We start from the raw sequence: 26,560 nt of genomic DNA, 5'->3' as shown, positions 1-26,560 counted from the left end.
TCCCTGAATTTGTTTAGTTTCTGAGTTTTTGTTGGGTTCTGAGTTTTTGGTTGGGATCTTTCTATTTTAACCCAACAAAGTTCTGAATATAGCTAACATCTAAAAGTTTATCCCTTAATTTCCCAACTTACCCTTGTTATTTTCCTATCCTGTTTTGTGGTTTTTGTTTCTAATTAGAAGTTATTTTTTTCATCTGAGTGTCTAATTAGAAGTTTTTGTATTCTTTCCTTCTAATTGCATACTCAAAATCTAAAAGTAAAGAAATGTACATACAAATGAGGTGACCTATACAGACATGATCTTCTCTTTGTCTAGTCATTGTTGTTTAGTAGTACATGGTTACCATAAAACCTTGTACACAAAAGAATATACATTCAGAAACATGTTTCATAATATCTGTATCGTGAACAAATCAATTGCATATAAGGCCTGGATATATGGGCGCCAATAATTTGGCTGATGAAAATAACTCACTCTTTCATGAACAATTGATCTCGATCATGATCAATGCAATGGTGATCTCCAATCTAGAGTTTTCTTCGGGTGATCTTTCTGCACTTCTTTAGGAGGAATGAAGCAATCCATTGAGAGGCCCTGAACATTGAAAGCAAGATCATCGATGGTCCATGTTTCTTCTAACCGTGTGATTGCGGAGCCAGTCTTTAAATTGTCCCCGAACCGTGTGATGACCACACTCGTCTGACCGGCATGGGCGATCATCACCTCTTCCACCGTCCGGTAATCCTCGATCTTAGTCGACATTGTGGTCTCCCAGTATGTAGGATAGGCACCAGGTGATTGAATCCTAGTTAAGTAAGAGTCTTCTAAGTGCACGAGTAGTCCATTTCTTTGGCTGAAGTAACCGAATATCACATGTTTGATCATCTCTGCAGTACTATCGCTTCTTTCAGACAGATCTGTCTGATCGGCTGACAATTTTAAGACAAAGCAGTCGACGTCCGAGATTTGCTTTTCGCCCATGTACTGTGCTGGGGCAAATACAGCTGATATCGCCATGGGGTCTAGTCCCTACATACACACAAATTTTGCTTAACCATTTTGTGTAATTCCACCTGAAATGTCATGCAACTTTTGTATGTAAACCATCATTATAACTTCCTCCCACAACATGCATGCATAGACTTGCCACATTACTTTGTAACCCACATACTTATCGTGAGAAGAACTCATATATAACCAGAGGTTACATATAATTAATAACTTTTCCTAAATCAATAAGTGCAAAGACCATTAGAATAAGACTGTTGATTTTTCCTCATATATTTCATTATTGTGAATATATAATCGTTAACCAAAAATAATTGCCAATGCCACGTGAGGGATGAGCAAGTCCATAGTAATATTCAATTCTATATAGAATACAAGTATACAGCGAGATCCGATATTTTGGCTGTTAAGAGCATAAGATGATGTCTGAATGTCTCACTTGCAAATACAATAAAGGAGACAGCTCCACATTCCTACTACGAATCTCAGTCGGATCTAAAATCCACCAAACAGTTTATTTAAATATAAAAAACAAGTAAAATGATGCCTACACTTAAACATTATATATATCAAGACCCTCTAATTAGTGCATGAGGTACATCAATAATTAACATGTGCAAGGACGATCTTAACGTGGTTGTTTCATCTGAGCTAGCTATTTAGTGTATGGATCTGACACTATTTCTGGGTGGTTTCAGATCTTACTGATAATTCCGTAAAAGAATTTAATGTGTCGGATGTACATCATGTACTAGATATGCAAGACGTAAATGAGCCTGCTTATCAAATCTACCATAAAATTTTACAGTACTTCAAACTTCAAAGTATTAACACTCCGAATCAAAAATGTTAGAATAAGTTCATCCGTTGAGGTTGGCAGATCAATACTATTCACTGATTTTTGCCTTTCATTTCCATCATTTAGGTTGGCAGGTCAAATACCGTTCACAAAAGGTCATTCTGGGTCAATTTCTTGACCTGCCAACTGACATTTGGTGACTTTTTGTGAACAGTATCTGACATGGCAACCTAAATGGTCGAAATAAAATGCAAAAAACAGTGAATAATATTGACATGCCAACCTCAACTAATGGATTTGCTCTTAGATTGCAAATAATTTTCTCAACCAGTTAATTCAACAGCGTCTGATGGTACACCCCACGCTACTCACGCATCATGATGTTTGTGGATTATTATTTTAAGCTGGCAAGTGATGATACCAGTACTGACTACGGACATAAGAGGCCTATTATATTTATGGTCACCACTACCCTACCTAGAAATTATGTAATTTTGTGGTCACAACATTTAAAACAAGTCATTGATGATGCTACCAAGATTTTTGAATATTTCTGATGGGAAAGTACGAGGAAGAACATGCCAAAGTAACTTGGAAGCAAACCGCATTATATGGGAAAGTAGCTCGCCTAAGGACACAATTTCCCACCACAGCATTCTTTGGTAACAACATACGATTCAAGTAGTTAAATAAGTTTCAGTTAAAAAATAGACATGAGGCATAACAAACATACTAAAAGAAACAGATCGAAGTTTTTATAACTAAATCTATAAACGCCAGGCCTGTTGATATGATATATGATAGATTAGTTAATAGGTTAAGAGAAAAGAAAATGACTTGCCTGGAGTGCTCGCCGGAGAGGACGAACACCGCCCTTGGCAGCATGCGCAGCAAGCCACGGCGTGTGGCGCCATGCCACATTGCCATCACTACCAGCTGCTACCTTGTGACCACCCAGAACTAGCTCAATCAGCCACTTATTGGGAATCATCTGCCACATTACAAAGCACCCTTTTTCTGATATGGTGGTGGCTCCACTCATGGAGCTGCCAGGACCGGGATCATCCACCATCGCCATGTTCACTTTTCCGGTTGCAAAAATGTTCTTGACTCTACCTTCTAGCTTGCGGCAGCCTGTGGCTGCTGTGAAGTGTTGTATTATGTATTGTGCAGTGGAGGAGACCTGCTTAATTAATACAATTATTACAGAAGAAAGTTTATTAAAGGGGATAATCAAGACTTCCAGGAAGATTAGATATTTCAGTAACCTTTCTACCAGTACTAAAGCTTCTAATTATTACTTAATTAGTTAACATTACAACCTAAACTACCTTTGAAATTTGTTGTTGGCCATCTAATTAACTAGGAATTGTTTGTGTTTCTGCAAGCATATGAATTGTGCTTTTTAAAAAGGTTGAATCTCATACTAAAGTAAAAGCTTCCTTTCACATGGTGGGACAAGAACTAGTGTGGCAAATTGCTAAGAAAAGCTGAACTAAAAACACAAAACCAAAAAAGAAGGCCCATAACATCAGATATTATGTTCTCCACACTATCACGGGTCACTTTCACTTAAAAAGTTGAAGCATAGAACACACTTGATCTTAAACCAAGCAAATCTTTGTTAACTAATAATATTCCCCATGAAACTATCCGTACCGTCTTGATCATGATAAATGATCATAGTTCTCACCATTCTTTTTTTCTCGCAGGATATTTCGACACAGTAGACTAAACCAACCCCAAATCGTCATAAACCTGGGAAAAATTAAGTTCCAAGGAATGCAGGAGTTGGTAATTACGTACCTCATTGAGGGGCAGTTCGGGGAGGGCAGAAACAGGGAAGAGAGGGCAACCCAGAACGCTGAGGAGGACCTTGAAGTCAGACCTCTTGTTGAAGATGGCAAGGGAGGTGAGGTGGGTCTTGATCCATTTCCTCCATGTCTGACTCCTCATTATGCCTTTGCTTGAGCGATTTGTGGCATCTTCTTCTTCATTAATATTGGGTTCTTCTGATAATGGTGCAAGACGACCCATATCAAAGGTAGCTTTGGCTGTGTCTGGTTTTGCTTAGACAGAGAAACTGAGGAAGGGAGCTGGGAGAGTTGGTTTGGTAGCTGCAGCATATAATGAAATGAGCCAACCGCCCAACTCCAAAACAAGTGCTTAAAAAAGGGGGGCACTGTTGTAATGCACTCTTTTCCACTCGCAGTTTCGATGCGTGCTGCTCAGATTACTCCACAATCCCACTTGTTTTGGTGAAAATAACCATACCCATGTAGGAGGTCTAGTAGCAGATGCAAACAAATTTCATCGATGATATCGAAATGAAAAATTTCTCTTAAGGATTTCTACTGGGTTACTGTTTAATTTTATTTGAAGTATTTGGTCGAATACCATTTTTTTTTTAAATAAAAAGGTCAATAAACAACTAATAATATTACAACTGAAGACATATAGTCCGTGAAAATGTACAACCAGTCCATAAGTGGAATTCATGACCTTTTACTTACAACAATAAACTTTAATGTCATTAGACCAAATGGTATTAACATCAAACACCTTGAGAAACATGTGAACAAATGTGACCAACTACTGGAGAAATTTAAATTGGCTTGGTCTAACAGTGAGTTTGCATATCAATTTAAGACCTTTTCTTCCTACATACGGTCAAAATAAAGAAGTTGTTTTTGGTTTTCTTGTATTTAAGCCTTTTCTAAACACTCTATTAAACATATTGTCTTCAGTTTAACTAAATTCCTGACAAAAATAACAACCGCCAGACCGATCAGCCTTTGATTGCCTTTAAGTGATCTATAGATAGATTCCAAACTTCCAAGTTAATTGCCTTTGTAGATGAACAACTTCATTGGCTTTGTTAATCAAAAAAAAAAAACTTCATTGGCTTTTATTCAGATGGAGACATATTTGTTATCCTAGTTACACTCAAAAATGTATAGTAAGTTCTCCTGGTGCTATTTAAGTGACAGTAGAGGCCAAAAAGAATGAATTTGCAAGTAATTGTTATTTTCTGTCAAGAGGGACCATGAGCTACTCGGATCGGCCTTTATTAGTTAGTGGTCTTTTCATGATGCTACTCTTCTTGAATCACCCTTTTTTTTGTGTCAAAGATCTCCATTAGCTAAATGCTCTTTCAATGATGCTGGCAAAGTATGGAGATTACCAGCTTTTTGCCATTCTGATGCGAATCACATTTCAAACTCCAGAAAAAGCAAATGCAAAGTTTTTGAGGATCTGTTCAGGCACATGCACCAGTGTGCGCGCACTAGACACTTCCTAGTAGAGTAGCCCTGCCCATATTGCCAAGTACATACTTTAAGTTGGGTTGGCTTCAAAACTTCACATGCAATAAGCTTTCATTAAAATGTATGTGTAAGAATATAACGACATTAATAAATAAAAATAGAACCCGTTTGACAATTATCGCCATCTTATTAGTTTTTACTGTTGTTTATTTGAGTTTCTATTTTATAACACTTTTTATCAAACATGCATCACAATATATGTAGGAATTTCTATAACGGTCGCATCTCTCTAGTAATTGTCCTGTATCGTGTCAAATAAAGAAATTTAAGCATCTAACTTAAAATCAAGAAATTATAGGAAGTCTAATGTGAGTTATTTTTTGTCCAATGTAAAAAAATATTCCACATTCTCACGCTACCCTTTAATTATGGCCTAGCACCTTGGGTCACACGGCAATGGACTTTCTCCCGAGTCTTGGATATGCTCCTTTCCACAAGAACTATATTGTTTGAGGTCACTGTACGTGTAATACTTCTTTTTAGATTCTTGTGGAAGAGTCATCCTTAACAAAACTTTTGGATATCAATAACTATGAAGAGCCTTAAGCGAGAATTCATGTGAAGGCAACAGTACTTGCATGGCCATAATTAGCGCGTGAGGACATTAATTGTTGAAGCTCTACCAACACATACACATTGTGGTTGGAAATGGGTGTACGCAGGAGGAGGAGGAGCTTTCAAGGGAGGAAAATATTCAGGTGGTAACGTGTCAAAGTCGTTCAAACTATTTGCAATTATGGCTTTTTCTGATGGGTTTGGTATGTGGTAACAAACTGGAAAACTTGTGTCCCCCCTGAGTTCAGTGCCTTCTCTTCTGGTGTATGGCAGAGACATCAATGTCGGTGTTTTGTTTTTTTTTTTGAGAGAACATCGATGTCGGTGTTGGAATGGAAAAGAATCCTCCAGGCCAAGAAATAATGGAAAATGATTCCTTCTATTTCACTAGTGGTGCTTTTCTATTTATTCTTCTTGTTTTGCCAGTCAAAGGTAAAAACTGTTATAAATATTATATAAATGTGGTTGTCCACTGTAAATACTCATTAGTTATGTCTTTATGATGTAAACATTACTCCTATATAAAGGAGTCTAATGAGAATGAAATAGACACTTTTACCGCCTCCTACACTTTGTTTCTCTATTCTATCTCTCTCTAATTCTCTATTTTATAACACGTTATCAGCACGAATTTGCTCTTGTTTTTCTTCTTCTTCTTCTTTGAACTCCATGATGATCCACAAGCCTTATGGTGCAACATAGTTGCTTATGACCAAGGCTAATGATCTATGAGTTTTTCTTCTTTCTCTTCTAGATGAATATCAATTTTCATTAAGCGATCATTTACATATATTTGTATGTATCTTTTATATGATATAATTGTTGAAAATTTATATTTCATATACGACAATGAGAACTACATGTTCCATTGCTCAAGACTCGAGTCCCTTGACCGAGTAGTCTTAGAACCTATGGTTCTATAGACATCACACGAATGTTTTTCTCGTGTGTTCCCTATGGGATCCATTGTTCATATTTATGAACTCTTCGAAACCTTTGTTTCGTATATGAATTTTTCATAGGACATATTGTTCTAATAATTATGGATCCTAATATATCTCATCTTTTCTCTTTGTAGAAAGATGACGCATCTAACAAAATTGGACTTTGATCATCTTAAAATTTCTGGCAAGAACTATTTGATGTTGAAATTCACCTTATGGCTAAAAACCTTGGAAATTAATGCCATCAAAGTTGACAATAAGTCATCTGTGCAAGATCCCGCCAAACCTATGATTTTCTTGCGTTATCATCTTGATAAAATCCTAAAAGATGATTACCTTACAGATCCACTTGAGATTTGGCAAGCATTGGCTGATTGATTTGCTCACCAGAAAACCATTGTTCTATGTAGAGCACGATATGAATGGACGCATTTTGCACGATATGAATGGACGCATTTTATTCTAAAAAAGAAACAAAGGTAAAAACCGTTTATATATCATTATCAAATGCCCATCAAACATAATCTAAATAGAAAACTTTGTATTTATTAAGGTAATAGAAATGATGTTCTTGGCTCCAATAGACCATCTTCATTTTCTTTCAGCCTTGTGGTAAATTACTAAATTGTCAAGAATCGAGTTTACAAAGAAGAATCACAACTCTGTCATAGAGAAGACAATTACGTTAGAGCACAGCTTTTTAAAGATGGCTTGATTATTAGGCTTAATCAAGGAAATATTAATTTCTCTTTACTGCAAGTAATAGTTTGACCTCAAGCTGGACAGACTCAGGACGTATCCTTTGTTAAGAGAAAAAACAAATTATGTCACCAGACTAAATGAATATGGACTTAATTAATGAAGTGTTAAAAAAAATGTGTATGTGTGTAGGTTGGGACAATTTATAATATGAAATTATAATCTAAACATATTTTACATTTCAACTCAGTCATGGGATTGGAATGATATGAACCCACACATTTCTCTTTCGTTTATCTATTTAAGTATTTAAGAAGATATCTCATGTGAATTAGAAGCTAAAAGAGTCTTTATATGTTCCTTTATCTATACTATTGTTAAGAGAATGGGTCTTGTAAATCAAAATTAAAAATCTTAACATAAATAACTCTAAATAAATTAAATCAAACTTTGGTTGCTAATTTTGGTACAGCCTTTTGCCCCCGTTTCACTTATTTGATTTGAGATATTGGAGTGTACTAATCAATGAAAAGGCAGAGCAAAAACGTATGATTCTCAAACACAAACCAGTTAGATTTATCAAAAGTAAGCTATCTCTCAGTTATTTTGAGTAATGGGAAGAGTTTGTTAGAATATGAGGTCTAAGTCAAGAAGGTGCACCTAATTATGTCAACTAAGTACAACTATAATTAAAACTTACACTATATCAAAAGTTTAGGACAAATCCAAACAAAACAAAAAATGTAACATTTAATGGTGAATTTTTTAATATATATATATATATATATATATATATATATATTTATGAAAATTGACACACTTGATTCGAGTGGTGGCTAAAGGAATTACTTTTGGTGTGGATTCTATTCTATGATTTTCTTCTAAAAATTATTAAATCAAACAAGAAATTAGGTTACATAGTTGGTAAACAAAAATTAGTCTATTTTCATGTCATGAACAAATATGACCATTTTTCCTTGGAAAAGATCTAAATTACCCTTATTTTTGTTTTTTGGTCAATTTAAATTACCCTTATGAGTGGAAGAGATTCGGAGGCTTATGAATGTTCTTCATATATCCTCTATACAACATACGCCATTTTGATGTGAGGTCAAAACAAGGTTGCTCATGCTATTGTTAGTTTTGTAGTCTATGAAAATGTGCGAGTGATATATGGTTAGAGGATGAGTCTCCTTGGGTCATGTCCGTCATTAGTGATGGTAGATCTTTAACCGATGTTTATGATAGGAAAATGAATAGTCCGTGTCTTCCGCTTATATTGGGAGGCAAGGGGACTACGCTAAATCATCTTCGATAGTTATAATTTTTCTACCCTGAAATAAAAGTCTATTCTTCTCAAAAAAAAAAAAAAGTCCTTTCATTTACGATTTATTTCAAAATTTGGCAAAGTATTCCAAAACTATACAAAATTATTTGAGCGCGTCAAACAAGTCATCCATTGTTACGCACTGTCACATGCCTTGCAATTGAGAGTAATCATATCAGTTTGGAGCTTTGGAGCCTCATTCAAGCTTTCAATTGGCATCTGCCTTGCTTCTTCTCCTTCTTTTGGTCACCCCTCTTCTTCATTCCCTTGTCTTTTCTTACGTTTATCCCAAATGTGGCCCCCGTAGATATACGAGTCCCACAATTCTAGCTTTACGTTACTCCCAGAGAAAAATTGACCAAGTAACATACAGATTTCCTCCAAACCAGTAACGATCTATTTGCAAATACCTCGGTAACAACAGTTGCTGTAGTCGTGAAATTTGGGCCAACACTGACCATCAAAATTCATGATCACCAAGTGTTCGATGAATGTGCGCTAGGCAATCTCACCTAGCTAGCTCTATCTACCATGACCATTACCTTAAACAACAACTTCAACTATCCCACCTCAAAATCCCAAAAAACCCCGAATCCGGAATCTTTGGCTACCCAGAAGAACCACCCTGAGTGGTTTTCACCTGAAACAGGAATCTACCACAGCACTTACCCTTGTGTTAATCTCCCCTCGGACCCTTTTCTTGATGTTGTGTCGTTCATTTTCTCACACAGCCATAATGGGGTCTCATCAGCTTTGGTTGATGCCTCATCAGGGTGTTCAGTATCTTACTCGGAACTCTACTCTTTCGTCAGGTCCATGACCTCGGGACTCCTCCGCAGAATGGGCATTTCACAAGGTGGTGTTGCTTTGATTCTCTTGTCTAATCGCATTTACTACCCCGTTGTGTTCTCGGGTGTTTTGTATGCTGGTGCTATTGCCACAACCATGAATCCCCTCAGCACTGTTGTAGAAATCAAGAAACAGATTTGCTGATTGTAATGCCTGTCTTGCTTTTGCTGGACCCGAAAAAGTTGATGCATTGCAAGCATTGGGTGTTCCTACTATTGTGGTGCCGGAAAATGTAAAATTGGGTTCAAAGGCAGAGGCCTTTTCGGAGTTTTATAAGCTTATGTTTAGTAAAGTTGATCAAGCTCCAAGGCTAGTGCTTAAGCAGCAAGACACCGCAGCGATACTGTATTCGTCGGGGACTACTGGTGGGAGCAAGGTTGTTGTGCTAACACATAGGAATCTTATAGCTGCAGTGGAGCTCTTTGTGCGTTTTGAAGCTTCACAGTATGACTACACAAGTTTGGAGAATGTGTATTTAGCTATCGTCCCATTCTTTCACATATACGGGTTGTCGCTTTACGTGATGGGGTTGTTGTCTTTGGGGTCTAGAATTATTGTGATGAAGAAATTTGATGTTGACCATGTTGTTAAGTCCATTGATAGGTATAAAGTCACACATTTCCCTCTTGTTCCACCAATATTAGCAGCATTGACAAAAAAGGTAGCCAAAGATGTGACGGCAGCACATGGTCTTCGGAGTTTAAAGCAGGTTGCTTCTGGAGCAGCTCCTTTGAGCATGAAAATCATAGAGGACTTTGTTCGGGCCCTTCCTCATGCTGATTTTATTCAGGGATATGGCTTGACTGAGACCACTGCAGTAGGAACTCGCGGTTTTAATACTGAAAGGTTTAAGAACTATTCTTCAATAGGACTTTTAGCTCCAAATATGCAAGCTAAAGTAGTAGACTGGAAAACTGGAACCCCTTTGCCTCCAAACAATTCTGGTGAGCTTTGGTTACGCGGGCCAGCGATCATGAAAGAGTACTTGAACAATGCAAAGGCAACCATGTCAAAAATTGATGAAGATGGCTGGCTACATACTGGAGACATTGTGTTTTTTAATAAAGATGGGTACATATATATACATGATAGGTTGAAGGAGATTATCAAATACAAGGGCTTTCAGATTTCCCCGGCAGAATTAGAAGCGGTGCTGATTAACCATCCTGAGATAGTAGATATTTCAGTAACAGCAGCCATGGATGAAGAATGTGGAGAGGTGCCAGTGGCGTTTGTGGTTAGGAAAAATGGCAGTAAACTTTCCCGCAAAGCTGTAATGGATTACGTTGCTGGACATGTTGCTCCACACAAGAAGGTCAGGAAGGTGGTGTTTACAAGTTCAATACCCAAATCTGCGGCTGGAAAGATTCTCAGAAGGGAGCTTAGGAATTTATTGACTTCTAGACTCTAATGAAAGAAGATTAATCTATATTTCAGCAGACGGAGTCTAAATCTAGAATAGGACATATTGATAGCATCAGAAACCAAGAAAGATCGTTCCTAATTCAAGTGTTATTACAAATATATATGTAGCAGCGCAGCATATGTGTTGAGCTCTTCGTAGTTGAGTTTAGCTTCTGATTTTTCAACTTTAGTTTAGGCTTAGTTTGGGATTGCTGTGCTGTGAGGAGAATCACTTTTGAACTTGCTGTGAGAGGAAGCACTTCCGAACTTGCTGTGAGAAGAAGTAGTTGAGCTGTTTGGTAAACTGTTTTGAAAAGTGCTGTGAGAATGAAAAGCAATTTCTAGGTGTTTGGTAAATTGCAAGGCAAAAGTGCTTTGATTGTGTATAATTACCAAAATGGGCATACATGCTAAGATATGTTGCTAAAATACATAATTTTGTTTTTTTTTATTATGTAACCATATCAAATAAAAAAAAATTCTCATGTATTATTCTTCTACCCTTGGTTGGACCGAATAAAAGATTTACTTTAAATCATTCAATATGCATTTTATGTTTTACTATTACACAAAATAAGTCTAGAATATTTGGATTAATTTCCCTACCATAGATCAACGAGAACCATTACACTATAAATTAAAGTCGCTTGAAATTTGCAACTAAATGGAACTAGTAGATGTATTCATTAGACTTTGTGCAATTGCATTTCTTAACGCCTCCATTTCTTATCTTCCCGGACCATCTCCATCATGTTCATTATCCTCCATCTCTTCACTTGAATAATTTCCACTTTCATCAAAATCAATATCTCGTTGAGCATATCTTCTTATGTAGTTATGAAGAGCCATAGTAGTAATAACTATCTTCACTTGTTTTTCATAAGAAAAGTGAGGCATATCACATAAAATACTCCATTCACGTAAAATAATGTTCTATATTTTAGTTATGTGTAATCTAGTTATGTGTAATCAAGTTATGATCATTGTTCTGTACCTTCATTATATGTTACTGCAAATGATCTAGCAAATGCACATCATTTTCTCTAAGATGACTTGAAAACAACAGTGATTTTAACTGCACTTAATAGCCATTTCCTATGTTTAAATCAGTCAACATAGCTTGTATGTAAGAACGGGTTGGAAATCTAGAAACTAATCAGTTGGAGAACTCAAATACCAATTGGGCGAAACAAGCACCAACTACTAAAGATTAGTAATCAAAACAACATTTCTTTAATGTATATAAAATTTTCCAATTCAGCAGCCCTTCTATCACATTTTAAGGTTTATTATTTTCCCATTACCATCTCTGCTGCTCTTTATTGGTCAAAGAGCAACTGAACAACCATAGATATGACAACCAAGCAATACAAGGAAAAAAAAAAGATAGTACAAGGCACATGGATTAAGGTCTCAATTATGAAAAACTACAAACTTCATGATTTATCGATTTACAAAAGTACTGTAAACATATCTTAAAGGAAACCAAATGAGAACTAAAAAGTACACACTACTACCTCCTGCTGCACTATCATATATCAGACTTGATCTTCAGCATGACCTGATATTATATAGGAAAACAACATCAGTCCCAATATACATATCAATCTGTGATGAAAGAAGAAGTTGAAGAACATTCCAAACCAGTCCAATGACACAGAGATTTTGCTAAATTGCAAAGATGTTGACCACAATCTAAAGAGCTACTAGCCTCAATGGCTGTGTGAAGGTATGGCTGCCAAACTGATGCGAAAAACTGACTTCACAATGACATAAGTATCTCAAATGAACTCCGAAAATGGTGTCACATGTTTTGTTGAAAAGATAAGAATGTCTACGTTCAGTTTGTGGTTGACTACACAAGTTTGAATAAAGGAAACTATTGATATGAAATGGAACAAACAGCAACAGTGACAATTGGCAGAATTTCCTGATGCAGACCTTCAACTTTGAAAAATCATAATTTAATCTAGAGAAATCCTTTTTATGAGATTCCAATTCTGAAATGATCTTTAAGATGTCTACTGAAACTTTCATGAAGACACCAACTACAGATACCCAGCCGAAATGTACAGTTTTTAGTAAAAATGAAACTGGGTCAAAAACAACAGAATGCAGACCTCTGTTTTTGGCCTCAAAATTAATCGCTGCCTCTAAAATGAAATAGTACGAAACTAAACAGATATTAGCCTAATATATAAGATTTCAACACATGAAAATAGTTTCTAAAATGAAAATAGTTTCTAGGGACCAGAATATATCAATTTCACACTAGTATGCAAAGGTTGAAATATATACATATAAAAGAAGAGTACGAAGTACTTCTTTGTCATAATCCAAGTTTAGAAGAAAAAAAGCAGTTTGCAAGTTTAAAACCTTGTTCATAAAATCATGAAGGTCAAAGTACTCGAAGTTGCATTAATGTTTGTATACATTAATTTCAGTAATAGTAAGTTAGCTATCAATACAATAGTAGACTAACTCCATGCCTCTATGTCCACCTCCACCTCCAAGTCTAGTAAGTAATCTTTTCTGATACATGAGGAAGTTGTACTTATGCTGTAGCTATGATCTTTTTCATTCCAAAGGCCCTCTTTCTTAACTTTTCAGTGTATGATATAAGTGAGGAGTCACCTGAAAGAATATAGAGTAGGATCTAATGAGGGTTTCTACTATTGCAGTTCTCATTCAAATTGCTAAAGGAAATGGTTTCGACTTACTGACTTTTGAAACATTTTTCACGTCGGCTTGGCATTGAATTAGCTCTTTACCTCCTCCTTATTAACGGTATACGGGGGCAAACAAATGATAGCCCTTTTTTTTAAAATACACCTAAACTTTTATAGACTCTATAAAAATCATTATTGAATACTCCTAAAATTTTATGAATTTGAAATCCGCTTTTAAAACTTTTAACTGAATGCACTCAAACTATTAGAGATTTTTTAACAATCATAATTGAATACCTCTAGTCCATAAACTTCTGAATTCCACAAGAAGTTTAGCACACCGGGTAGAGCGCAGTTATGATGTTCGACACACCTCCTAAAGAGATCCTACCAAGGACCTTTTGGAACTCATATATTTCAGGTTTCTGAAATCAAGATCAATTTTTACTAGTCATTGATAATTTGATATGCTAGCTTGATTGATAATACATGAACTTTCATAAAGGTTGCAAAATGTACATGTCTACCTACTGCAAGAAATTTTTTTTTCAACTCAAAGAACCAGCCAGCTAGCGTGAATATCAGTCACATTGATTCATATGCCAATCCTGGGCATATGCATCTTGGGCAAAGAATTTGTTTGCACCCGATTGAAACTGAAATACATTTTTTTACCAACTACATTCTCAATCAGCATTTGAAGTTTGTCTATAGACTATAATTAACCTCAATCCTATCAAACAACTAATTATTGATAATCATCACAAACATTCTCTTTCAAGAATTAACAATCAAATCTCTATCAAACAACTAATTACTGATAGTCATAACAAACATTCTCTTTCAAGAATCAAATCATACTAATTTATCATATGAAAAGTTCCTACCTCGATCTCTTGCACTCATGTCCCAAAAACCATCGATGAGGAGCTGGGTTTTGAAGAGACAGAGAGATCGATCCGGGAATGCTTTGGGTTTGGAGCGTGCTGCGGAGGAGCGACGGAGTTGGGTTTTGAATCCTCTTGAGAGATCGATCGATGTTTTGCTTTGGGTTTGGGGCGTGTGGCGGAGGAGCGACAGAATTGGGTTTTGAATCCTCTTGCGAGATCGATTTCTATTGGGTTTTGAATCCTCTTGAGAGATCGCTTTCTATAGAAACCGATGGTTTTGAGGAGGAGGCTGGGAAGAGAGATCTGGGAAGAGAGAAGGAATAAACGAAACCCTATAGAAAAGATGAGGACATAATAGGAAAAAGGAGAAACTTTCATTTAATCAATACCGTTCACTCCGTGTTTTGACAGAAGCAGCTTCCCAAAGCTGGTACTTGGGTGCTTCTCAATTTCAGATTCTAGGAGAAGCAAATTGGACCAAAAGCACTTCCTAGACAATTTACCAAACAGCATAACATAAACTCAAAAGCAGAAGCAGGTCCAGAAGCACCTTCAAAATCAATCCCAAACTGGGCCTAAATAATTTGACGTAACATTATTTTCATAGAGTATTGTTTAATGAACGCTCAGTAGCATTGATAAAACAGAGCTGTAAAGCTTAGCCATTTGGATCCTCCGGATGCATAAACTTTGGTTTACGAAGTACCATAGCTTACGCATTAATCATTTGGTTTAACCAACCGTTCATCTACCTGCTTACATGTACAGCAGAGATTTTTTTTTTTTGGTTTTTCACAAACAATATGCTTTTCCTTTTTGTGCTGGGTTGTAATATTATTTTTTCCTAGTTTGTTTAGCAAACACTTTGTCTCAGTTTGACTAGCTAGGAATCCGTTTGGATCTGGGAATAAAATAATCTATATAAAGAGGTCTCGGCCTCTGTATTCTTCACAATTTAATCTCAAAGCACTTTGTGTGAAACTTTGGTACTTAGCTAATTGAGATTGATCAGGACGTACGAGATTTTCAAATATGTCGCAAGAAGGCAACAAGTGGACGATGACTGGAGATAAGAAGAAAGAGAATTCGCATGAAGATCGTTCCTGTGAAGGCCGTTCATGTCCACCAGCCCCAAAAAAGAACCAATCTTCTTCGAAATACAACGACTCTTTTGGGGGACAAAACTTGAACTCAACTTTCGACCAAGCAGATCGAAGGAGTAGTTAGAGGATATGGTACTAGGAAATAATAATTTGATTTGTTGCGCTTTGATCTTTTGATCACTTTATGTTTACATGTTTCTCTAGCTATCTTTTATGTAATCAAGTTCAACAACGGATTTTTCAACAAGCATTACTCAGAAGTCTTTATAGTACTGTTTGAACAACGAATTAAATACGTGTGTTTAGTGATTGAAGAATTTACTATATCTTAACAAACAAATATTCTGTTAGAATGGGTGAGTTAGTTTTAACAATGCTGGTTTTAGTTTTGAGAAACTTACGTTACAGTTTGCACTTGTCAGTCATGCATAGAAGAGCGCAAAAGCTAAGAAAAGAAGATTCAGAAGATTATTTCTTTCCTATTTTCTTTGGATCATTGGGGAATTTCTTTCCTATTTTCAGTTTTATGGAACAGTTATCTTTCCTCACTCTACTGCTACACGTACATATTGTCCTATATTTTTAGTCGTCTCGAAACTAAAATACTAGATTCTACCAGAAGCTCCCCAGCTCTTTCTGTATAGGTCATACCGTTGAACAATAATTAGCCATCACATCCCAAAAAACCCAGAACACAGGTGAGGAAGGTGGTGCGTGTTTAGGAATTGAATACCTGCGAAAATCCAATCAGTACGTAGGAGCTTGCAGATTTATTGACTTACAGACTCTTAAGACTAATCAATTTGTAGCAGATGGACTCTGTAATAGGACAGAATAATTGAAAACATCAATAAGTTAGAAATCAAGTTTTGTCCAACTTGTACAGATCTATGTGTAGCTGCTCAAAAAGCAAAATGAAATACTGAATGAAATCCTTGTAATTGAGATTGATCTCTCGTTTGTAGTTCTATGTTTTGAAGAAGATTTAGCATGCAGCAAAAGCTCATAATCTTCCATGTAGTCTAGTGCGTATCCAGAATCACCTACTAGATCAAAACTTTGGAAGTACAAACTCTGCTACACCACCAGTATGTCTCAAACCTTTTTGACATCAAGTTTGCAGCAGCTACATGTCGCCATCTTGAGTTAGAAGTTAATCCTTAGTCCTCAATCCTCATCCAAGTCTTTACCAATACAATTTGAGCTTTGAATCTCATAATCACAACATCCACTAATGACTAATTGATTAGACACCTAGATTTTTTTAACCTCCGGACGCCTATTCTCTGTTAGATCTCAGATGAATATGAAACCAGAGAAGAGGGTGAGGAGGACGAATGCAAAAATAAACAAGAGCGAATTGAATTTCCCCCCTGAAAGAGTAGTCTGCCACAGGTTACAGGTAACATCCTTCTATTAATCTACGTACCACAAGTCCATTTCTATCAGACCGATTCTGTTACCTCTGTATAGTAGCACAGATCATTTGAAAACATCAATCAAATCGAAGCTAACTCAAACTTTGTTGAACTCAAAGAACAAAATGAATTACTGGATGAGATCCTTGTAATTGAGATCGTTTTTTTGGTTTAAGAGTGTAGTTATATCACTTATATGCTTTGATAATGAGCTCTACATGAAGCAAAAGCTCAAAATTTTCCTAGTATTGTGAAGCCAGAATCACTACATCAAAACTTTGGAAATAAAAACTCTTCTAAACCGCCAATATCTCTCAAAGTTTCTGGCATCATGTTTGTATCAAGTAACAACTACATGTCACCATCTTGGGTAAGTCCTTAGTCCTGAATCCTCATCCAAATCTTTATCCAATGCAGTTTGAGCTCTCATATTGATCCACTCTGTATTCTTCATAATTTAGCAACATGGTGCTTCCCCCTATGACTATTTGAATGAGCTGTACGAAGTTGAGAAGTACTGCAGAAAAATGTGTTCTTTTTCTGTTGATCCAGTCCCTCAATTGTCTAGCCGCTGCATGAGTTTTCTAAAGATGCGGAGATTTTGAAGCCCCATTTAACAAGAAGGCCACCCGGGAGACCAAAAACTAAGAGGTCAAAGAAGAGGAGTGAAACAACCAGGCTTATCAAGTGCAGCAGGAGTGGAAAGGCAACCGGTCACAACAAGAAAAGTTGTACAGCTCCAATATAGTTAGAAGTCTGCTGATTCGTTACAAGTTTTTTTAACTTTGTTATTTTTATAGATGATAACAGAGATTTGTACTGATTGATTTTTATAACATTGGATAGTTTTGTTGGCTTTATGAGGAAGTGTTAACTTTTAAATATCTCGCATCGGTGTTTCTGTCAACAGAACCTTTACAGTGACATGGCTAACGACATGTGTTTAATACTTTTAAAGTGTATGTATGTGGAAGCATGACCTTTGATTCTTCATCTGGATCATTTCTATTGTGCATATGATATTATGTGTTACTGTGTTGGCTTTCAAATTTCATAAGTGTTATGTCTACAGGCTTCGACAGTGACATGGCTAGTGACTTGAGACCTTAATAGTGACTTGGCCAGTGACTTCAATGGCCAAAGACCATGAGGCTTTGACAGTGACTTGAGGTACTGACAGTGACATGGCCAGTGGCTTGAAATTATATGTGTTATTGTGTTGGCTTTCAATTTTCATAAGTGATCTTGTCTATAGGCTTTGACAGTGTCATGGCCAGTGACTTGAGGCCTTAATAGTGACTTGGCCAGTGACTTCAATGGCCAAGGACCTTGAGGCTTTGACAGTGATTTGAGATACTGACAGTGACATGACCAGTGACTTGAAATTATATGTGTTATTGTGTTGGTTTTCAATTTTCATAAGTGATTTTGTCTATAGGCTTTGACAGTGACATGACCAGTGACTTGAGATTATATGTATTATTGTGCTTGCCTTCAATTTTCATAAGTGATCCTGTCTACGGGCTTTGACAGTGACATGGCCAGTGATTTGAGGCCTTCACAATGAGATGGCCAGTGGCATGGACTTGGTGAATTTAGAAGATGTGTAAAACCTGAATTGATGCAAAAGATTTATCAAAGTGACGTTTAATTAAAAAAATATATATAAACATAACTGTGACACCATAAAAAGATACTCAAACCTAATTGTTTCAGTAATCTGGAACTAAAAAGTATAATAGTAACCCTATCCAGTGACTTGCATCCTAATGCCCTAAATAAATTTCTAAAATTATAAATTTGCAGAGTTCCAATTGTGCCTATGTTCGGCAAATGTCTTGAACACATGAGCTTTATATTACAAAATCTCATTCTTGCTGAGTTTCTTGAGAATCTCGTCATCTTTCGCCATTTTCTCCATACTACTACAAAAATTCCACAATCTAATCTGCTGGCCAAAGAAAATTTTTAAGTCAATGACTTCGAACAGTTTAGCAACAATAAAGTCACATTTTAAAGTGCCGCATATAGCCTTACGATGTTTCATCTTGTTGAGGACAGTTTTTGGCGTGGTTCATAGGGAACCTTCCGCCTGGATAGTTTTTCTTGATCCACTATATGGTTTCTATCTCATCGTAGTTTAATGTAGTTTCAACCATCTTTAATTGTTTGTGTATGCTATGATCCTCATCAAACTGCATTCTGTACCCTTGCTGCAACATTTCATCTGCTTGATCTTTGTCAGCACTCATCCACAGCTCAACCATTTCAACCTGTATTTTCAACAGCCCAACATAATATAATGCTTTTTCTTTAAATTAAATATAAATTAGAGAGATAAAATAAGGTAAGAGTCGCATACCAAAGTGCAACCATTGCTGTACATCTTTGTTAAGTACCAACATCGTATGGTAAAATTCTTCATCATGGGTAATTGGGAAGAAAAACTTGTCGCATTTTTCCTAGTTTTGAAAGAGAGGCTCACACATGTATAGATGGATGCTTCTCATAGCTAGATTTATTGTTGAATACTATTTCAACAAAAAGAAAAAATAGAAAACAAGTTATAAATAAACAATCAAAACATATGAGTACTCAAGGTTGATATAAAGCGCTTGCATTACTTACCCAACACATGCTATGCATAAAAGTTGGCCTCCCCAAATCTTGTGAGTCTGTGTTTGACAATTCATCCTTCAACAGCTCCCCATAGCAATCAATCCAGTTGTTTGCTATTGGATTGATGAGCTCTCTGACATCAAACCTTGAAAGGAGGAGAAGGAGCTTACCGTCGGCAAAGGTCTGTGCCAGGTCTGAGGCGTAGAGATTTCTGAAGATTAAGGCTTAGAGTTTTACAAACCTTATAATTTGGGGCCTCGCGTCGCTGAATGACTGTTGATGGAGTCACTGCTGCACAATGGAGAAGAAGTAGTCGTCGGCGAAGGTATGCACCGGAGTCGGTGTCTGAGGCCGAATTTGGACTTGTGAGATGGAGAGAATTTGTCGTAAAAAATATGAGACGGAATTTCTGTAAAATAAAATACAAAATAATATGATAATATTTTGGGAAATAAGAATAATGATATAAATAAGAAAATGAAATATTTCTCAGTTCAAATGAAATATTTCAGTATTTCTCAAATATTATTATTTCAACAAATGTCAACAAATATTTCAACAAATATCTCTCATATTTCAGTATTTCTCAAATATTTCAGTTCAAATGTTTTTTAATATTTGAGAGATATTTTGGTAAAAAATTTCTGTTTTGGCTGACAAACTATCTTCTCTTAATAATAGTATAGATATTAGTGTTATACTCGTGTGAATGCTTGGAGTAATAACCAGAAACTTGATGTGTTTTCATCAACTTCAGTAATAGAAGAAAATAAAAGTTAGGAAACGTGTAATTTTGATTGAAATTGTGTTTCTCACCGTTTTTTTTTAAAATTTTAGTATTTTACCATAACAGAAATTTTAGATGCTTTTTATATAAATTAAATTTATTTTATTCAAATGATATATATGGCAATTCAAATTTTAATGAAGTTTTGACACTCAATGAAATCTCTATTACTCTGTCAAAAATTTTTTTTTTTAAAAAAATGAAGTTTTGACACTGAAAAAATGGCCTCCATGTATTTATAGTACATACAAGTAGTGATAGATAAAAATAATAGAAAATACAAAAACATATATATATATATATCATCAGTATTAATTAAGCCAATAAGGCTTATGGTTAAATTTTCAAAAACCCACAATTTATCCTTCTTTGATAATAGTTTAAAAATTTATAATTTAACACATGAAGGCTAAAATAGTAAATATAATAGAAAATTGAATTGAAGAAATTACAAAAAATAAGATCTTACACTTTTTGTTGTTTTGTTAACCGCAATAGCAGTCTTTTTTTTTTTTGGGAGTTGGTAGTTTAAATAAAACAATTACTTATTAAACAAAAAGTTAACTTTTTTTTTTTTTTGAAGAAAGAAAAAGTTATTCCTAATTTCATAAAAAATAAACATTTTTTTAGAAAAATTACTAAAACAAACTCTTTTTTATACATAACATATTATAGACACAAATAAAGTATAAAAAAAATATAAAATGTCAATTCACACTCACGCGTGTGTTAAGAGGCTTTAGTTAATACTTCAGAGAATAGGCCTTATGGTTAAATCATAATTCCTTCAAAGCCTAAAAACCGAACAGATTTTAAGCGTGCACGCCTCCCCGTCTCTCAGAGAGAGTCATCGGTTCTCTAAACCGCTGAGAAGATACACGCATCGCTTGATCTGCAGGGAAGCGGCGGAAGACGATGCTCCGGATCTGTCACGCACTCGTTAAGAATCTCCTCCCTTTGGAATCGGAACTGGTTAAAGGTCGCGCGCCAACATTACTTTCGTATCTGTTTATCCATTGCTATGTCTCGATTTGCATCTTATATTACATATTTGAAACTAGATCTAATTTGGAACGTTGTCTCCGCCCTTGGGTTTTGTTTATCTCTCGTCGTTTTAATTTGGTTGTAAACATTCAGACTTTAATCCGTCGAGGTTTCTCACAAGGCTATGGATGTTGCAATTGCTGACTAATTCTATTGTTTCTTCAATTCAATTCATTTAGGGTGTTTGGTGGTCCTTTTAATATTCCTTAAAGTTAATGTTGGTTTTTTCTTGTACAGGCTACAAGTTTATACCGATGAGGGATGGTTAAGACAAATAGAGGTGTTGCATTCTCGATATAATGGTATATGCATCTTGTGCTATCTGATCTATACGACTACTGCGTTTTCCAGTTATAGCTCTTGGTCAGTCATTCTGTATTGACTCTAAACCTCTGTTAAAAGGTATGCTTTCAAGAGTTAAAAGTGGTTAGACTTATAGCTGTGCCATGTTTTTTTTTTTTTTTGGCGTTATGCTTTGTTTCTTGGTAACTTACACATTTTGGGTTTTGGATGTATTATTGTTATTTAGATTTGTGGACATGTGTTCCTGCTCTGTGAGCCCATCTGTTGATGTTTGTGCCGCTCCATTTTCTTTTGGTTTTCTGTAGTCAATCAATTTGCAGTATGTCTGTCACGTTCGTGACTGTCTTGGTGGCTATCATTATTAGGGAATATTGGGATTGTCCAGCAGAAGAAAAGCAGCCAGGAGTTGTCTCTTTATTCGGATTGTTATCATTGCATCCTGGAGAAACCTAAATGGAATTTGAAAGGGTCAAGTACTTCCATAGTTATTTTCATCTCATTTCGAGTGGCTTTTTTTCATTAGCGTCACTAGGATCACACTTTTATCAAGTTTGCACAACTGATTGTGACATGATATAATAACATTTAGCATTAAAGTGGTCATTTGTAATGATTTTGCAATCTTTTTCCAAATCAGAAGAAGGAAATTTTATCTTAGGAGTAATTGTTCACAATTGATTCAGAGTATGTTCCGTGTTTCATTAAAAGAGATTTTTTTTTTTTTTGCCTTAATGTCACTTTAAATTTTTCGTGACTTGTTCTCTTATATAGAGTATCATATTCTTCATACTGAAATTGGAAAGTATTTCTTAAAATTTCTTTTGGTCGACTTGCTTTCAGGACTTCTGATCAATATTATAGTCTAGCATTTTTGGCCATGCCATACCTTAACCCCCACCCTCATCTCTCTACGCATAGTGATATAAAGTGCATATCTTCAAATTTAATTGTGCACAGACTGTGAACAAGCTTTTTCTTCCAAGTGTTTTTATCAATTTCTTTGTTTTTGTTATTTTAATACCAAATTCTTGGTTTAATTTGATGTTGACAATCTCAAGAAAGTTGGGGACTTTAAGGTAACAAGCACTGCTCGTGACCGATCCACTAGCAATGTTGGTTTTCTGAACACAATTTCTCTTTCTCTCTCCCCTATATTTCTGTATTGGCTATTTTTCTGTATTTATCAATGATTTGAATCTGAACTAGTGGAAGATAAAGTAGGTGTCACATGTAGGGGGAGGCTAGAGGAGGATGGTTTGTAAAATAAACTGGTTAATTTTAATAAAGTTAGTTCGCATTGGCAGGCAAAGCATACTCTTACACTTCCAATTGTTGTTTCCTTTACAAATTTCAACCAATAATTATGATTAAATTGACTGGAGGTATGGGGTTGATTGAATATGGTCTGGCTGAGATGTATGTTGAACTCAAAAGAGGCCATCTTTGTTTGACATGGTTTGTCTCTTAGTTAAGTTTTAAGTTACCAAGACTATTGGGTGACAATGAAGTATAGTTGGGTACAGTAACAGTATGCATTATGTAAAACTAGCCACTTAAGAAGACTGTTGGGTGACTGTTATTTTTGTTTGAGGTTTTTTCTTTTGATTTTGATCAAGGGAATTGTTTGAGTAAGAATTTTCTTTGTTGACAATTTTTTTTTTTGTTGGGATTATGTTTTTTGTTTTGTTTTTTCTTTCAACTGCAATTGCATTTAAAAGAAGCTTACTCCTCCCATGTTCCCTCTCTATTTTTGGCCTGTTCTTTTAATATTTCTTATATACCATCTTAAAATGTGTTATGAGCTTGTTAGATCTCTGTTAAGGGAAATATAAGGTGTTGCAGAACATCTCATTTTCGCTGAATTAACCTTAACTAATAGAGGTGTTTGTGGAGCTTGGTAATTTAATTTCACAAATATTCTTAAATCTTAGATATTGAAGCCATAACTGTACAATATCTACTTTACTTATGTTGACATTTTTAGGGATCTTTCCATATCAGTGTATTCCGTTGAAAATAGAATAGATGGTGCTCGTACTTTTCTGAATTAAATGTTAAATAAAGATAATATTATTTGAAAGGATTTGGTGCTCCATTCTCTCTATGATGAGTTGACTGATGAGAATTGAGTATTATTAATACAGTTGTCTAAGTTTCATATAATTCATTGCAGGTTCGGGATAATAAGAAGTAAACCTTCTGGGACAGCTAGTGAGCATGAACAGTTAATCATTGCTTCCATTATGTAAGTGCTTTAGGACCTACTTGTCAGTTTTGTTCTTGTGGTTAGGGGTTTTGATTTGGGATTCGTTAATAATAGTGTACGTAGAACATATTATTTTCTTCAGAAGAAAAAGAAATAAGCTAAAAACAGAATGAAAAGGCATAATGAGACTTTAAGAGACACTAAAGAAAGCCCTTAACCTGCTAATCTGAAACGAGAACAAAGGAAGCCACCACACGATCCTTCTAAGCTTTCTAGAGAGTATATTTAACCAAAAATTTAAGAAGCAAGAATGCCCAAAAAAGTATGCTATCACCCAGGAAGTAGGAGATGCCTTTGGGACATTGCACACACTATAACTGCATATGAATGTTTCTGTTTCAGTTCTTGCCTCTTGCCCTATCAGTCTTGTCCACCACCATTGTGAGCTCCTCCATTTTGTCCACCCCCACCTTCTAAGGTTTCTAGAGAGTATATTTAACAAAAAATTTAAGAAGCAAGAATGCCCAAAAAAATGTATGCTATCACCCAGGAATTAGGATATGCCTTTGGCACTATAACTACATATGAATTTTCCTGTTTCAGTTCTTGCCTCTCGCCCTATCAGTCTTGCCCACCGCCATTTTGAGGTCCTCCATTTTGTCCACCCCCGTTATTTATGAACCTAATAAAGATGACAGACTTAGTAAAGTAACAATAAAGTTGCGATTTTAATTTGAAATGTGTGTGCTTCTTTTGGTACCTTACCTGGGATCATGAGCTCCTGGATTTGCAAAATCCGCGTGTGCTCCTCTGAAAAAAAAATGCATAGGAAGTAGATATTAGTTGTGAATTATTATGGGGCTAAATTGATTTATTTGATTGCTTTTGTCTTAACAGCATACAGGACAATGAAGCACTTAAGAGTTGCATATACAACATGGATCCTGTGTTATAATTCAGCATCTGGTGAACATACACAATGATAAATGAAGCACACAGAAGTGGTTATACAAGTTGGACATATCTATATTAATCGTAAAAGCCGGTACTGTAAAAGAAAAGGAGAGATGGTGCAGGCATTGGCAACTGTGCCGGAGATAATATTGAAGAATAGGAAAGGTGATGAATTGGCTTTGAGGAGGATGGCTGCTTTCGGCATAAGAAGTATAAGCAAGAGTTTATCAGGAAACCTGAGGACTTTGTCAAAGAGTTTCACTAAAGGGAGGTGGACATTGTTCAAATGAAACACAGGCTGAAGAGAAAGGCCAGCATTAGAGACAACTAGCCCCCAGCTTGAATACAGGGGAGAAATGACATGCATCCTGCTATTAGGAAGAACTTATACAGCCTAAACTTTGCAGGGTAGGTTATGCAAAGATTGACACTAGCACTTATAATATAGTTAAAGCTATTTGTATGGTGACTTTGAGGCAGTTAAGGCTTATAAATTTTCAATCTTCTAAAGGTATCAGGTGCAGAGAATCATGTATAATATCAATATGCTAGGATGCTGCAATCATGTAGAGAATTACCCTGGTCCTGCAACATCAAGATCACCTTCAGCAACCACAAAATTATCCTCTTCTCCAGCCAAAAACGCCTCCTCTGCTCCACCCTCGTCCTCCTCTTCACCCACTCCAGGCTCTACCAAGTCATCCTCCTCTTCTCCAACCAAAAACCCCTCCTCTGCTTCACCCTCATCCTCCTCTTCACCCATTCCAGGCTCTACCAAGTTATGAAGCATGTGATCTCCGAGCTCTGTGAAATACTGGATCAAGATATCTCGAATGTGGATCATCGAGGTCATTAGTTGAACAAGCCCATCATGAATTTGGGCAGCTCCATCAATCGGGATGTTAACCAATAACTCAGCTCCTCCACTGAGTTGCGGCAGCACTGCATCAATGGCATGGACGCGTTCTGACACAGCAAGAACGTCAGCGTGGGTCACATTCGCCCCAAGATGTTGGGCAATTTGGGCTTGCAAGTTGAGTACCTGATCCAACCCATTCCGAATCTGGGCCAACCCGAATTCAATAGCAGGCGGATGTTCTGCAACGTCGTCCACGCCGGCAGCCATCATGTTCGCCGCTGCAAGGATGCCGGCGGCTACAGCAAGCAGATGGATCGCCGGAATTTCCACCCCTCCGACGGCATCTTGAACTGGGTTTCCGTTTCCGGCCACAAGATTTCCGTTTCCGGCCACAAGATTTCCGTTTCCTGCTTCTTGGACTGGGTTTCCGTTTCCGGCCACAACATTTCCGTTTCCGGCCAGATTCCCGTTTCCGTTTACCAAATTTTCATTTCCGGCAACATTCCCGTTTCCGAGCACCAAATTCCCGTTTCCGGCCACATTCCCGTTTCCGTTCACCACATTCCCGTTTCCGTTCACCAGATTGTCGTTTCCGACCAAATTCCCGTTTTCCATTGTTTACTTTTTGAGTTTTTGTCTTTTCCAGCGCTCATGTAAAACCCTTTTTATATACTAGGAATTTTAACGTCCAATTACGTAATTACATTTATTAATATTGGTAATATTCTCAATTATTTCTATTAAACAATAATTCAAATACATCCTAAATAAACTCCAATATTTCGTCCAAAAATAAT

General features: G+C 36.2%; 1 protein-coding gene, 2 long non-coding RNA genes and 1 pseudogene across 3 annotated transcripts; 2 read left to right on the top strand and 2 right to left on the bottom strand.

Moving 5' to 3' along the window:
- Positions 1-250: 250 nt before the first annotated feature.
- On the bottom strand, positions 251-4,030 carry LOC112191708. The gene is made up of 3 exons (XM_024331110.2): positions 3,614-4,030; positions 2,649-2,990; positions 251-1,029 (listed from the first exon to the last, which is right to left on the bottom strand). The coding sequence occupies exons 1-3, from the start codon at positions 3,842-3,844 to the stop codon at positions 505-507; spliced, it is 1,098 nt and encodes a 365-aa protein (XP_024186878.1). The 5' UTR covers positions 3,845-4,030; the 3' UTR covers positions 251-504.
- A 5,027-nt stretch (positions 4,031-9,057) lies between these two features.
- On the top strand, positions 9,058-11,179 carry LOC112195092 (annotated as a pseudogene).
- Positions 11,180-12,298: 1,119 nt separating this feature from the next.
- On the bottom strand, positions 12,299-15,042 carry LOC112191619. Its single transcript, XR_002933025.2, has 2 exons — positions 14,468-15,042; positions 12,299-12,472 (listed from the first exon to the last, which is right to left on the bottom strand). It is a non-coding gene; the product is annotated as an uncharacterized LOC112191619 (long non-coding RNA).
- Positions 15,043-21,162: 6,120 nt separating this feature from the next.
- On the top strand, positions 21,163-25,414 carry LOC112193081. The gene is made up of 4 exons (XR_002933768.2): positions 21,163-21,376; positions 21,679-21,843; positions 23,918-23,989; positions 24,848-25,414. It is a non-coding gene; the product is annotated as an uncharacterized LOC112193081 (long non-coding RNA).
- The last annotated feature ends 1,146 nt before the right edge of the window (positions 25,415-26,560 follow it).

The sequence above is a fragment of the Rosa chinensis genome, chromosome 3, assembly GCF_002994745.2.
Source record: "Rosa chinensis cultivar Old Blush chromosome 3, RchiOBHm-V2, whole genome shotgun sequence".
Classification (NCBI taxonomy): Eukaryota; Viridiplantae; Streptophyta; class Magnoliopsida; order Rosales; family Rosaceae; genus Rosa; species Rosa chinensis.
The sequence above is the reverse complement of the archived record's forward strand: the minus strand, read 5'-3'. Positions and strand labels throughout refer to the sequence as shown.